This window comes from Coregonus lavaretus (assembly GCF_964263955.1).
Source record: "Coregonus lavaretus genome assembly, chromosome: 39".
Lineage (NCBI taxonomy): Eukaryota > Metazoa > Chordata > Actinopteri > Salmoniformes > Salmonidae > Coregonus > Coregonus lavaretus.
In genome coordinates this window covers 8,661,460-8,677,084 of record NC_140026.1, presented here as the reverse complement: position 1 = coordinate 8,677,084, position 15,625 = coordinate 8,661,460, and the positions used below count along the sequence as shown (strand labels likewise).

At 42.8% G+C, this 15,625-nt stretch overlaps 1 protein-coding gene across 1 annotated transcript; it reads right to left on the bottom strand.

Annotated features, from left to right (window-relative positions):
• Positions 1 to 9,754: 9,754 nt before the first annotated feature.
• On the bottom strand, positions 9,755 to 11,346 carry LOC311112687 (G-protein coupled receptor 12-like; the record flags this gene model as incomplete). Its single annotated transcript, XM_084155820.1, has 3 exons — positions 9,755 to 10,340; positions 10,618 to 10,904; positions 11,158 to 11,346. 3 exons carry the CDS (start codon positions 11,344 to 11,346, stop codon positions 9,755 to 9,757), a joined length of 1,062 nt encoding a protein of 353 aa, XP_084011946.1.
• Between the last annotated feature and the right edge of the window lie 4,279 nt (positions 11,347 to 15,625).

Below are 15,625 nucleotides of genomic sequence, written 5' to 3'. Positions count from 1 at the left end.
CCACATGGATGGGCTCAGGATAACCACATGGATGGGCTCAGGATAACCACATGGATGGGCTCAGGATAACCACATGGATGGGCTCAGGATAAGCACATGGATGGGCTCAGGATAAGCACATGGATGGGCTCAGGATAACCACATGGATGGGCTCAGGATAACCACATGGATGGGCTCAGGATAACCACATGGATGGGCTCAGGATAAGCACATGGATGGGCTCAGGATAAGCACATGGATGGGCATTCATAACATTCCATTGTGGGCCGACACTGTAGACTAACACCCCAGTAAACACGGGCCGAAGTCTTTTGGAAATCATTTATTTTGGTCTTGTCCGGACCGTCCGTCAAATGTTTTTTTTTTTTGGGGGGGGTGCGATCCAACCAGGCCTTGATTTCAACATCCACGGACCGGACCAAATCAGAACCAATCATAAGACGTCTATGTTTGGTTGAGATTTGGGCCGGTCTGGATTGGTTGAGGGACCGGCCTTGATGTCAACGTCCACAGATATCCTTTCCGAACCGGCCTATATTTGCCTTGGCAACAGCTAATAGGGATCCCTAATTAATACAAATACAGTACAACAGTAGAGTATAGTACAGTATAGTACAGTACAGTACATTATACTCTACTATAATGTAAAAAATGTAAAAGTTTTAGAACACCTACTCATTCAAGAGTTTTTCTTTATTTTTACAATTTTCTATATTGTAGAATAATAGTGAAGAAATAACACACGTCGAATCATGTGGTAACCGAAAAAAGTTTTAAGCAAATCAAAATATATGTTATATTTGAGATTCTTCAAATAGCCACCCTTTGCCTTGATGACAGCTTTGCAACTCTAATGAGTAGGTGTTCTAAAACTTTTGACCGGTAGTGTATGTATAAATATATATTTTCAGCTTTCATTCGGAACCTAAAATGAACCTAACTTCAACGTCTGGAAGAATATGTATTTTCAACGTCATGTGCTTACTGGGACTGTTCTAGTTTCACAGGGGTACAGGAGGCTGGATTTGTTTTTGTCTTGCCTTGGGCTGTAGAATGGCCAGGACTACGTTTTGACATTTGTAGTTAAGTACTGAAACTACAGACTATTTGTTTTTGCAAAAATACAATATGGGTGAAGTAGGCCAGAATTGTCTTTATTTTTCAGGATCAGACCTGCCAAATTATCACTTGAAACATCGTTTTTGTGTTTACTTGGCTAAATTCCACATTCTGTTAACATCTGACTCCAGAGTGATTTGTTCTTGCAATTTGCAGTCTATGATGTTTCAGATTTAGATATGATAATGAATCACAAAGTAGTTTGGATGTAGTGAACTACTTTTTTCAAAGTAACTTTAACTATATTTTTCTTAAGGGTAGCTTAAGCTTAACTTCTTCCAGTGTGAAGTAATTGGTAGCTATTTTCAGAGTAGCTTCCCCGCCACAGCAGACTAGTGAATGCATCCCAAATGACACCATATTCCCTATATAGTGCACTACTTTTGACCAGGGCCCCATAGGGAAACAGTGAGAGGTATGCTGGGGGGGAATACCTCAATAATTTATCACCAGGCCTTTTAACACTCAATACATGTTCTTTACACGGACTGACACACACACACACACACACACACAAGATAGTGTAGAATATCTACACACACACACACACACACGCACTCAGGCCAACCATTGATAGACAGTGAAATGTGCAAGAGAGCAACTCAACACAAAAAATCATTTAGCTTCTTTCATTTCTATCAGTTTATTTGGCAAATTAATCTCACTAGTTTTTTTTATTCATTTAATTTATTTACAATAGTAAAAATAAATAATTTGTCGCCGATATTAGGATTATACATTGGACACTTACAGTGCAATTTTTGTAACATGTCTCGCTCATAATGTACGTCCCAAATGGGAACACAACCATAAAGTGTACTTTGTCATCATTACATTGATATTTAACCATACAAAGAAGAAAATGAAAACAATGATTCTGGGGTCTGCGTCCCAAATCACCCCCTATCCCCCACACAGTACGCTGCTTTTGCTATTGGCGATAGGGTGTCGTTTGGGACGTAGCCAATAAGAACAACAGTAATATGTTAGCTCTCCCGTTGACATCGACTAAGTGAACATTTTGGCTGAAGCTTACGTTAAGATTCTCCCCTGAGAAACAATGACAATGCACCATAAACAACGTTTAATCTGTGAAGGCTATACATGGTCCCAGTGAAGTAAATTTAGCACTCAGGTACCGCTATAGACAATCTTTTTGTAAAAGTGAAGGGGTGGCACGTAGAGAAAATGGCCTAACATGACATTTTAATATTTTCTAAAATGTTCATGAATGGGGTTTATATAGCCTAGTGCTTTTCAAAGTGCTGAAAGCTCTTTACACAGTGGGAAAGGCTAGTTTATTTAGTGAGTCAGTCTCTTTAGATTTTCTCCTAAGTGCGCACACACACACACACACACACACACACACGCACGCACGCACACACACACACGTAGGTGGCTTAGGTTCAGTGGTTCTTTTGTAAAGCAGCGAAAGCCTTAGCAACGGAATCCATCTTTACACAGACTCTGATATGGCAGAAAGAGAGAGAGAGAGCGAGAGGGAGAGGTGAAGGAGAGAGGGGTAAAGTTAGGAAAGTGGGGGGAAAGGGGGAAGCATGGGCAGAGAGAAGAGGTGGGAGAAAGAAATGAGAGAGACAGAGAGAGACAGAGAGAGAGAGACAGAGAGAGGAGCCAGAGTTTTTCAGGGGGTAACAGTAATTAATTGTTTTATTTTCCCCCCTCCCTCGCTCCCTACATCCTTCCCTCCCTCGCTCCCTACCTCCTTCCCTCCCTCCTTCCCTATCTCCTTCCCTCCCTCGCTTTCAGCTTGCTATTTATAGTTTTTGTAAAACGTTACAGAAGAGAGGTCAACAGTGTGAAATGGCAACCTACACCCTATGTAGTACACTACTCTTGCACCCTATACCCTATATAGTGCACTACTTTTAACCAGAGCCCTGTGTGGGCCATGGTCAAAAGTAGTGCACTCGATAGGGAATAGGGTGCCATTTGGGACGCAGAGAGGAAGCGTCTTTCCTCCATCCTCTTATTAGCAGTGACGTCATATGGAACCAGATAGACAGCGTGACGTCATATGGAACCAGATAAGACAGTGTGACGTCATATGGAACCAGATAGACAGTGTGACGTCATATGGAACCAGATAGACAGTGTGACGTCATATGGAACCAGATAAGACAGTGTGACGTCATATGGAACCAGATAGACAGTGTGACGTCATATGGAACCAGATAGACAGTGTGACGTCATATGGAACCAGTTAGACAGCGTGACGTCATATGGAACCAGATAGACAGCGTGACGTCATATGGAACCAGATAGACAGCGTGACGTCATATGGAACCAGATAGACAGCGTGACGTCATATGGAACCAGTTAGACAGCGTGACGTCATATGGAACCAGATAGACAGCGTGACGTCATATGGAACCAGATAGACAGTGTGACGTCACATGTATCCAGATAGACAGTGTGACGTCACATGTAACCAGATAGGCAGTGTGACATCATATGGAACCAGAAAAGACAGTTTGACGTCATATGCTTCTTTCCATCTTGCTATTTCTGTTTCTCTGTGTAATGATGGGTCAAATGTTCCTAGATCAGTCTTGTTTGATCAGGGTCTTTTATATAATCTCTACACAAGATCAGACGTGATAGGCTATCATATTATTGCAGAGCTCATGAATGCCTTTACCTTGAAATACACCAGACAGAGATACATACATGATAAATACATCAACCAAAATAAGTAAGAAATATGGCACTTTTTAGCATAATCCAACACACATTGTTTCAATAAATAATTTTGACCATTGATAAGAACACACACACACACACACACACACACACACATTAACAACCATATTGTTTAAACTCATGCCCTGATGACGAATATAAAAAAATATATGTTTCTGTACAGCATTGCATAGGGGAAATAACTCATTTTCTCTCCTGAAGAGACAGTGGTAAGCCTATAGAAATAGAATTGATAGAATCTATTTATATAGGTACGTCTACAGCAGCATGGCCCATCTTCGTGTGTTCATACATAAGAGAGTCAAGCTTTTATCCTGGAGGGCCACAGTGTCTGCTGTAGTTTTCATTCCTCTGTTAATTGACCAATTAACCAACTAGTTGAATGTCAGTGACGAGGATCACCTGGTTTGTGATCATCAGGCACCAAACGGAAGAAAACGGAGTGAAACTAGAATGAACAACCTGGGGTAATTTCATTCCTCCAATTCGGCGTAAAACACGATTTTCGATTGGACAAAATACAGGTAAGTCCTGCCCCGTTTCGTTCCTTTTGCTTCCGTTTAAGAAATGTTTTGCAACAGAATCAGCGGAATGAGTACACCCCTGGACTCTTCCAACAAGAAACACTTTCATTTTCGTTGCCCAAATGAACAGGACTGCAGCCCTCCAGGAGCCTAACCATTTCCTGTCTGTTATTGTTTAGGTACATCACATTACTATATTACAGTATTGGCATTGTGAACCGGGTGGTGACACACACACAGTGCTAGGTCATTCCACCCCCGCTCTATAGGCATAACAGAGTATATATTCACAAATGGGATTCAATGACGTTTGAGAACGCACCTCACATAAGAACACATCAGAGAGTGTCCACCATCGTGGTTGAACGTTTCCATCACACAGTGTCCACCATCGTGGTTGAACGTTTCCATCAGAGAGTGTCCACCACCGTGGTTGAACGTTTCCATCAGAGAGTGTCCACCACCGTGGTTGAACGTTTCCATCAGAGAGTGTCCACCATCGTGGTTGAACGTTTCCATCAGAGAGTGTCCACCATCGTGGTTGAACGTTTCCATCAGAGAGTGTCCACCACCGTGGTTGAACGTTTCCATCAGAGAGTGTCCACCACCGTGGTTGAACGTTTCCATCAGAGAGTGTCCACCATCGTGGTTGAACGTTTCCATCAGAGAGTGTCCACCACCATGGTTGAACGTTTCCATCAGAGAGTGTCCACCACCGTGGTTGAACGTTTCCATCAGAGTGACCAGGGGTGTATTCATTATTCGCAAATATAAACCCAATATAAATCTGTTGTCTTCTGCTTTGAAGGCTGACACAAGTAGGTAATACTTATCTAGATGTTATCATAGATATACATCATATATCATTGATATACATCATATCTAGATCTATTTAGAAATCTGGATGGTGGTCCATAATTATGGTTTATGTAGATTTAGGCTAACCGGTATTTCTGTTTGTTTTCATTGTTGAATGTTGAAGGTAGTGAGAGTTTGATTTGAAGGGATTCTGTTGGCCATTAGCGCCAGTTTCCCCTATCTCAGTTGTAGCTTTTTTGAGATTGACCTGTACACAGTAGTAAGTAACACTGTAGGAGCTATTTTAGCCACCACAAACACAATTGAATGTAATTGCAGAGGAGTTAGGTACGATAAGGCCAAAGGAAGAGTTACAGAATCTGCATTTTCAAGGAATTGGAGGAATTGGGTTTTGCATTCATTGCCTGACTACACTAAAGACCCATCCCAAATGGAACCAGATTCCCTACATAGAGCACTACCTTACAGGGCCCATGGAGCTCCAACTCAGTGTACTGTATAGGCAACAGGGTGCCAATTGGGGCTTAGCCTAACAGGGAAAGCATGTGATTGTTTGTTTGTCCAACCCGCTGAATACAAAACTATAGAAAAGACACCATTTTATACAAAGTACAAAAATTCCATCATCAACGTTATGAAGAAGTTAATGTCCAGTCCTGTGCTCCATTTTGAGAGTTGCTCGTTGTAGTTTGTTTTTAGTTTTTTTTGGATCGGTTTTCTTTTTTTGGTAAAAGCGTTGAATAGTGTAATAGTGACAGTGACTCGTTGACAGTATAAAAATATGTTTTGTACACTGCCTTCATTTTTGTATTAGACTTTCCTTCTTTTCCAACACAGCCAGCTATCACCATGGCTGGTACAACACATGGCACAGTAGTATTTTACAATTGTTGTTGTTGTTGTTTTTACAAAACAGTGGATACATTTGCAGAATCGAGAGCAAACAAGCATTTTTAAGACAGCGTCATTTTATATCTGGTTTCTGTACAGTTTCGAGCTTCATCCTAATAGTCTAATTTTGCGTCCTCTCCTCACTAACCACCGATCCAGTCTGTGTCTTTCAACCATCAGAAGTCGTGAAGGAAAGGAGACAAGGAAAGGAGACAATGAAAGGAGACGAGGAAAATAGACAAGGAACGGAGACAAGGAAAGGAGACAAGGAAAGGAGACGAGGAAAATAGACAAGGAACGGAGACAAGGAAAGGAAGGCGTTCCATTAGGATGCAGAACTAACCTATAGTACTCTCATTGTACCACACCAGCAACTCTGTCACTGGAGCCTTTGTATATCAGTTAACTACAAGCTGGAGAAACTAACCTCATTATAATCTGTGTGTGTGTGTGCTTGTGTGTGTGTGTGTGTGTGTGTGTGTGTGTGTGTGTGTGTGTGTTTGTGTGTGTGTGTGTGTGTCTATCTATGTGAGAATGCAACCGCGGGTCGCATTACCCTACCGCAGCGCACCTGGTGCCTCATTTCACCCTACCGCTGCTCGGCTCTCATTAACCCACCACACCGTTGATCTGCCTGAGGCTAGGACGCGTCAGCTTCTCTCTTGCAGACGTCCAGAGATACAGAGCCGAGAGGGAGTGTGTGGTTTGGAGCTTGTGTTGAGGCATAGGCAGCATTGAGAGAGAGGGGAAATGAGGGGTATATAGGCCAATGGAATAATTTAGATAAAACCCCATAGTCTATGCAGAGGAATGTTGGTTTTTGTGTTTTACATTCCATCAGGGGCAGGCTGGGCCCGAAATGCCAGATGGGCTGGTCCATTTTTAGCCCAGTGGGCCTGTCTAACTTGGGTTTTGAAGTGCAAAATTATCATTATCTGGCTAATAATGAGGGCTCAAGGAAAGAAATGGACCGGTGTGTTAGAAATGCCAGGGCCGATTTCTGGTCCCAGTCTGCTCCTGCATTCCGTTCTGGTGTGCTGCTGTTGTCTAATGTCCATGCATCGCCAGCTAATCAATATAACCCTATTGGATTTGGATGCATGTTCACTTCACCTGACATGAAGGGTAGTCAATATACTGTTTACATTGTAGGTTTTCAGACGTGGGTTGATCAATCATTATCATTTTACTTGTCTGTCTAAATCAATGCTTCTAAACCTACGTGTACATATTCAATAGGCCCAGTTGAAATGTAATTTGAACTCCCATTAATGATATCAAATTATTTCAAATTATATCTAATTCAGATGAATAGACCTATTAATTGTTGTGATTGCCTGTCACACAATACTTTCAACCTATGATCATTCTAAAAGGATACTAGCCAGATATGACAGTGATATGACAGACTCCATCTGCTGTCATTTAGAACCATTAGTTAGAACTAGAATGGTTAGAACCCACCGCGTCATTTAGAACGGTAGATCCCACCACACCGCATCAATGATCAAAACTCCACCAAAGGCCCCAGCTGTGAAACACGTTTTGTCACCTCTCTCTCTGTCTGTCTGGAAAGATCGTGTTCATCTTCAACTCACGGGGGGCTATGCTTGCTCCTTCTCTCTACACCAGGCCTATTTTCCAATGCATTATTCAACCGTACAACGAGTGAAATGTGTGAAAATGGCGGTCTGGTTAGCTGGCTCCGGGTAGAATTTCCCTGGGCTTAGACACAGATCTAGAATCAGATTACACTTTCCAAATTGTTAAATTAATCAGTAAGGGGGAAAATGCAAAACTGACCATAGAGCAGAATCAAGTAGGGACTACAAGCATCAGCTCACTGGTCACTATCCATGGTGCTGAAATGAGCTTTCGACGCACATTGGCAATGGCTTGGCGCTGTGTTTCGCTGTCCGTGGTGCTGAAATGAGCTTGGCAATGGCTTGGCGCTGTGTTTCGCTGTCCGTGGTGCTGAAATGAGCTTGGCAATGGCTTGGCGCTGTGTTTCGCTGTCCGTGGTGCTGAAATGAGCTTGGCAATGGCTTGGCGCTGTGTTTCGCTGTCCGTGGTGCTGAAACAGTTTTAGATGCCCGGTGTGTTTCTCGGCATGGTAATAACCATAGAAATTGAATTACTAGAACGATGACTTGAATGGAGATGCCCTGTTATTCTAGGAATTCTAGTACTGAATTGTATTTCTATACATTTTTACATTTACATTTTAGTCATTTAGCAGATGCTCTTATCCAGAGCGACTTACAGTTAGGGAGTGCATACATTTTCATACTGGCCCCCCCGTGGGAAACGAACCCACAACCCTGGCGTTGCAAGCGCCATGCTCTACCAACTGAGCTACAGGGGACTATACCTCATGACTGTAGGTCGGCAACATACAGCAGATTGCTTTAGTAGCTCTAAAACTGTTAGTTTTTTGTTGATAGCATTGGTAATAACATTCCCATTAGATAACATTCAGTTGTAGCCATTTCTCTAAGATAAAGTCTAAGTTTCCTAAAGCCCTGGAACCATATCAGAGGCATTGGTAATAACAGGGAAACTTTTAGGGGCTTGTGGGCTTTTCTAAAAATGTATGTTTTTTTTTCCTCCAAGGGTAACCATGAATTAGACTTTATATTGGCTTTGTGTGTTTGTCTGTCTGTCTGTCTGTTATGCGTGTTCTACCAAGGGCTTTAGCCATCAGCAACAAGATCATTGTGGCATGATAGTTTATAAGGTTTTGAATGATGTCTCAAAGACTTCAGTGAAAACCTCAAGGTCGTAGTATTCTCACCTAACACACATTACCATTGTTGGCTAGTTAGCTCATTGTAAGTTAGCTCATCATAAGTAAGTTAGCTCATTGTAAGTTAGCTCATCATAAGTAAGTTAGCTCATTGTAAGTTAGCTCCTCATAAGTAAGTTAGCTCATCATAAGTAAGTTAGCTCATCATAAGTAAGTTAGCTCATCATAAATAAGTTAGCTCATCATAAGTAAGTTAGCTCATTGTAAGTTAGCTCATCATAAGTAAGTTAGCTCATCATAAGTAAGTTAGCTCATTGTAAGTTAGCTCATCTATCATTGAGGCCTCTCCTTAGGCTGTACTACTCGTGCTCACCCTCTGAACGAGTAGCCTTTTAGAGGTCTATGATCCCCCACTGAAGCAGCATTGTAAAGCGTTTAACCTCAGCCCCACACAGTCACAGATCTGAACCACCACTTCTATCCAGTGGGTTACAGTATAGCCCAGGCCCAGGGCAAACCATCCCAGACTTTCTCAGTCCAGTCATCCTTGGAGAGCCACATCTGCCCCTGCAACACTGCTCTAGACTTTGCCACGTCACCACACCACACACCCTCCCTCTTGCCTTGGGGGTCACCTTTGACCTCACTGAACCCTCTCCCTAAAGCTTACCCCCTCACCGGAGGTCCTAGGAGGGGGGTCATCACCTTGCCCCGTGATGTCACCACCACAGTCTCTTCTGGATGTCCAGGTTTGCTGGAGGCCCTGGGTCACAGAGCTAGGGGCGTACACCCACACCTTCTCCAATACCGTCATTCACCCTGCACCCCTTCTATACGCCGCTACACCCCCTCCCTATACGTTGCTGGAGGTCCAGGGCCGGAGGGAGAGGTTGGAGGGGTCGTAGCCATAAACAATTCTGTATGTCCAGGTTCCCTATACATTACTGGAGGTCCTGGCTCGAGGTCTCAGACTCAGATTTGACGGGACACATCCACAACACGCCAACCACAGCCCCTTCTGTATATCCGGGTTCCTGAACGCATATATAATAGGATTTATGACTGAATTACACGCCGCCAGCAGCACCGTAGTGTATGTATATATGATAGGATAGCTCGAATCCGCCACGATACAATACATAGCAAATGGTAGCCAACACATGGCGAAGGCACAGAGAATCACGGAGAGCGTCTGGACTCCTTTGGTCGTGGAAATAGCGAGGAACTGATGCTGGACTGCGATTTGCTGAGCGTGACGGAACGCGATCCGACAGATCTGTAGGTAGAGTTGCATCATCAACGCGAAAACCAGTAGGAAGAAGACGGCGAGGGCGACTGCGTTGGATTTGGTGACTGGTCGACAGACTGAGCACGTTGATTGGTCATCTAGGCAGTTCCACCCGAGCGCAGGGAGGACGCCGAGGACCAGACACACCAACCAGATGACCCCTACCACCAGGTATGTGAAGAGGACAGTCCGCTCCGTGTGGTAGGTCAACGCGTTGTACAGCGACAGGTACCTGTAACACAGTGAACATTACTCGAAGTCCAGTCCGTGTTTTACTCATGCACTAGTTGAGCTACAGAGCAACAATTTACATTCACGTTTACATTTTGGTCCTTTAGCAAATGCTAAAGAATACAAAGATATCATTCAACTACACCACATATCACTGTCATTGTTAGTATAACTTTTCTCAACAAAGCAGCTATCAGCAAAGTCAGAAAATGAGAAAATGTCTTTATCCCTGCAATTATAATCATAAGATATAAAGAGAGACATAAATATCACCGTACCTGTCCACGGTGATCGCCAGGATGTTCAAGATGGACGCCGAGAACGCCGCGATGAGTATCCCTGTGGCAACCAAGGTCACGACCTCTCCCTCGACAAGATAGGTGAACACAAAGTTCAGGATGAGACCGAGACCCGCCAGGAGGTCGGCGAATGCCAGCGAGCCAATCAGGATGAACATCGGGGCTCGGAGGGTCGGTGTGTAGAAGAGGACGGCGATGACCAGAGTGTTCTCGCAGGCGATGAGGGTACCCGTGACACATAACGCCACATCCCATGGGCTGACATCCTGTTGATGACAATAATCATCATCATATCATTACCATGATTATCATCGCCATAATAAAAATAACAATAACAACAAGAATACAAATCATCATAATCATACCAACTACAACAACAATAATGATCATTTATATGTTAAGCAATCCTCAAAACACCCAAAGGTCACTATACTTATCCAGTAAGATTTTTTTTTTAAGCAATGAAATCAGCCAATCACAACATAAAAGTAAACTAAACTTGATGACATCATGTCTAACCTGTTGTGAGGTCAGAGGTCGTAAGTCAAGGTCGGAGTTATAGGTGCGGCCGGGGACGGCGGAGGAGGAGGCGTTAACCCCGGGGAGGTCAGGGTAGGGGTCAGGGTAGGGGTCAAGCCAGGGGTCCAGGGACGAGGGGTCAAAGGTCGAGGAGGAAGTAGTGTTCTGGGGGATGCCGCCGCTGCTCATAGCTGCAGCTAGGGAGAGGATCATATCTGGATGGAGGGAGGTAAAGGGGGGAGAAGAAGAAGAAGAAGAAGAAGAAGAAGAAGAAGAAGAAGAGAGAGTAGGCTGTATTAATAAGGAGACGGGACACCATAGTGTTAGCTTTAGGAACGTGTTTAGTAGATCAAACCAGATACAGAATACAGAGCATTATGGGTACTGTAGTACATCATGCTGGAGAGGGAAAGGAGGAGATGAGTCAAGGTGGGAGAGATGAGGGGAGAGTTGTGGGAGAGGGGAAGGATGTAGAGGGGAAGGTAGAGAGAGAGAGAGAGAGAGAGAGAGAGAGAGAGAGAGAGAGAGAGAGAGAGAGAGAGAGAGAGAGAGAGAGAGAGAGAGAGAGAGTGATAGCAGAGGTGTCCATCACTACAGAGGAATAATGCAATGATTCACTTCTCAAATAAAAACAAACGCTCCCTTCATCTATCCATATATCCATCTATCTATTCATCCATCCATCCAACCATCCATCAGTGGTGGGAAAAGTACCCAATTGCCATACTTGAGTTAAAGTATAGATACCTTAATACAGGGGTCAAACTCATTCCATGGAGGGCCTAGCGTCTGCTGGTTTTTGGTTTTTCCTTTCAATTTAGACCTAGACAACCAGGAGAGGGGAGTTCCTTACTAATCCGTGAACTTAATTCATCAATCAAGTACAAGGGAACCCGCAGACATTCGGCCCTTCGTGGAATGAGTTGGACACGTGCCTTAATAGAAAATGGATCAAGTAAAAGTGAAAGTCACCCAGTAAAATACTACTTGAGTAAAAGTCTAAAGGTATCTGGTTTTAAATATACTTAAGTATCAAAAGTAAAAGTTAATGCTATAAATCCTTTCAAATTCCTAATTATATCATTAACATATCATTCCTTTCTGAAAAACCATGGCAACACTAGCTATTATCTCTTGGAATTTGAAAGATCTAAACGGTCCTATCAAACGTTCCAGCTGTCTTGAAATCCTATTAAGAAACCATGTTGATATAGCAATGCTCCAGGAAACACACCTGCTCCATAAGGACGTCACATAGAATGCAGAACAATTTGTACAAACTGGCTGCTTTTTCATCAGTCCTAAACAAAACTAAAGGTGTAATCATAATGATTCAAAAGAAGAAACTCTAAATCACCATCTTGGGTAAAGGCGACGACCAAGAAGGCAGAATCACTTTTCTTAAAATGTATCCATAATGGAAAGAAAATTGCCTCTATTAATGCACCCGTGCATCAATCTAAGTAATGTAATAAAAGAATCCCCATCAAAATCCGTCAGTTTTAAGCTAGAGATATCTGTTTTGCATGGGTCAATGCATCAATCCACCGCATCCGCCTATGTCTGCGGTGGAAGGTGGCCGAGCTAAAGCGGTGTTTGTCAGACCATGAGACATTCCCAAAATCGTTTTTTTCACGGAAACGTCTTTAGTAATCCAAAAGCAAATGAGTACACTTTCTACTCAAACAGGCATAAAACATTCTCCCAAATCGATTTTATATTATTATCTACATCTCTATATTCTAAAATAAAAAAAATAGAAATTCGACACGAGCTTTTCCGATCACCACGCCTAATACTGCCAATTACAAATGTCAGAATCTCCTAAAAGAGCCACAAGATGGCGATTCAATTTGAAATGTAACTAAATGAATTCCTAATTATCAATATAAATTCAGTCGATGATCCTCGGATTCTATGGGATGCCACCAAAGGTTTTATTAAAAATAATGCAACAGCATTTGCATCTGGGTTGAATAAATCACAATTAAAGAAGATATCCGAATTGCAAATGTTGTTAACTGTGTCAGTACATTCTCAACAAACACTTTTTTCAGACCAGGTACAGTGAGGGAAAAAAGTATTTGATCCCCTGCTGATTTTGTACGTTTGCCCACTGACAAAGAAATGATCAGTCTATCATTTTTATGATAGGTTTATTTGAACAGTGAGAGGCAGAATAACAACAAAAGAATCCAGAAAAACGCATGTCAAAAATGTTATGAATTGATTTGCATTTTAATGAGGGAAATAAGTATTTGACCCCTCTCAATCAGAAAGATTTCTGGCTCCCAGGTGTCTTTTATACAGGTAACGAGCTGAGATTAGGAGCACACTCTTAAAGGGAGTGCTCCTAATCTCAGTTTGTTACCTGTATAAAAGACACCTGTCCACAGAAGCAATCAATCAATCAGATTCCAAACTCTCCACCATGGCCAAGACCAAAGAGCTCTCTAAGGATGTCAGGGACAAGATTGTAGACCTACACAATGCTGGAATGGGCTACAAGACCATCGCCAAGCAGCTTGGTGAGAAGGTGACAATAGTTGGTGCGATTATTTGCAAATGGAAGAAACACAAAACACCTGTCAATCTCCCTCGGCCTGGGGCTCCATGCAAGATCTCACCTCGTGGAGTTGCAATGATCATGAGAACGGTGAGGAATCAGCCCAGAACTACACGGGAGGATCTTGTCAATGATCTCAAGGCAGCTGGGACCATAGTCAACAAGAAAACAATTGGTAACACACTACGCCGTGAAGGACTGAAATCCTGCAGCGCCCACAAGGTCCCCTTGCTCAAGAAAGCACATATACATGCCCATCTGAAGTTTGCCAATGAACATCTGAATGATTCAGAGGAGAACTGGGTGAAATTGTTGTGGTCAGATGAGACCAAAATCGAGCTCTTTGGCATCAACTCAACTCGCCGTGTTTGGAGGAGGAGGAATGCTGCCTATGACCCCAAAAACACCATCCCCACCGTCAAACATGGAGGTGGAAACATTATGCTTTGGGGGTGTTTTTCTGCTAAGGGGACAGGACAACTTCACCGTATCAAAGGGACGATGGACAGGGCCATGTACCGTCAAATCTTGGGTGAGAACCTCCTTCCCTCAGACAGGGCAATGGGTCGTGGATGGGTATTCCAGCATGACAATGACCCAAAACACACGGCCAAGGCAACAAAGGAGTGGCTCAAGAAGAAGCACATTAAGGTCCTGGAGTGGCCTAGCAAGTCTCCAGACCTTAATCCCATAGAAAATCTGTGGAGGGAGCTGAAGGTTCGAGTTGCCAAACATCAGCCTCGAAACCTTAATGACTTGGAGAAGATCTGCAAAGAGGAGTGGGACAAAATCCCTCCTGAGATGTGTGCAAACCTGGTGGCCAACTACAAGAAACGTCTGACCTCTGTGATTGCCAACAAGGTTTTTGCCACCAAGTACTAAGTCATGTTTTGCAGAGGGGTCAAATACTTTTTTCCCTCATTAAAATCCAAAATCAATTGATAACATTTTTGACATGCGTTTTTCTGGATTTTTTTGTTGTTATTCTGTCTCTCACTGTTCAAATAAACCTACCATTAAAATTATAGACTGATCATTTCTTTGTCAGTGGGCAAACGTACAAAATCAGCAGGGGATCAAATAATTTTCCCTCATTGTAGCTATTACTCTTTCCAAAGTCAAGGCAGAACTTTATTTATTGATAAGACAGAGAGAAGAATTTGCCATCCATCGTGTTAGACTCAACCATTACTTCCTGTTTACTGGCCAATCAGCTACGCAGTCGTGATCAATTAACTGATATAGCAACTATTGTATCTGAAACAGGGGAATTACTATCAGAACCCAAATTAATCAATCAAAGACTGTCCCGCTTCTATAAAGAACTGTACACCTCCGATCATGAATCCACACCAAGCCAGACTAAGTCCTTTTAAAAAAATAATTAAGAACTTCTCTTCTCTCAACAGAAGAAGCCACATCGCTGGGAGCCCAACTCTCTCTCTCGATTAACTCAAAAGAGCATTGGATAGCATGAATAAAGGCAAATCGTTTGGATAGGAATGGTATTCTCGCTGAGGTGTAATTAAAATGTTGGAATCAATTAGGTCCGGTATTGCTCGAAATGATTGACACAGCCGTTTACAGAGGTTCGTTAGGGAGAGATGTGAATACAGCACTAATTTCAGATGTATTAAAAAAGGGTAAGGATGCCACCCAGTGTTCTCACTATCGCCCCCTATCTTTGATAAACACAGATATTAAAAATGTTTTCCAAAATGTTGTCGTCCAGTCTCGAGGTTTACTTACCCAAATTGGTCCACACAGACCAAAGCGGGTTTGTTAAAAAAAAGTTTATCATCGGATAACCTCCGTCAACTATTACACATCTTAAATGCTTCATCAGAAACAACAGCTCCTTGGGCTGTTTTATCTCTCGATGCAGAAAAGGCTTTGAATGGT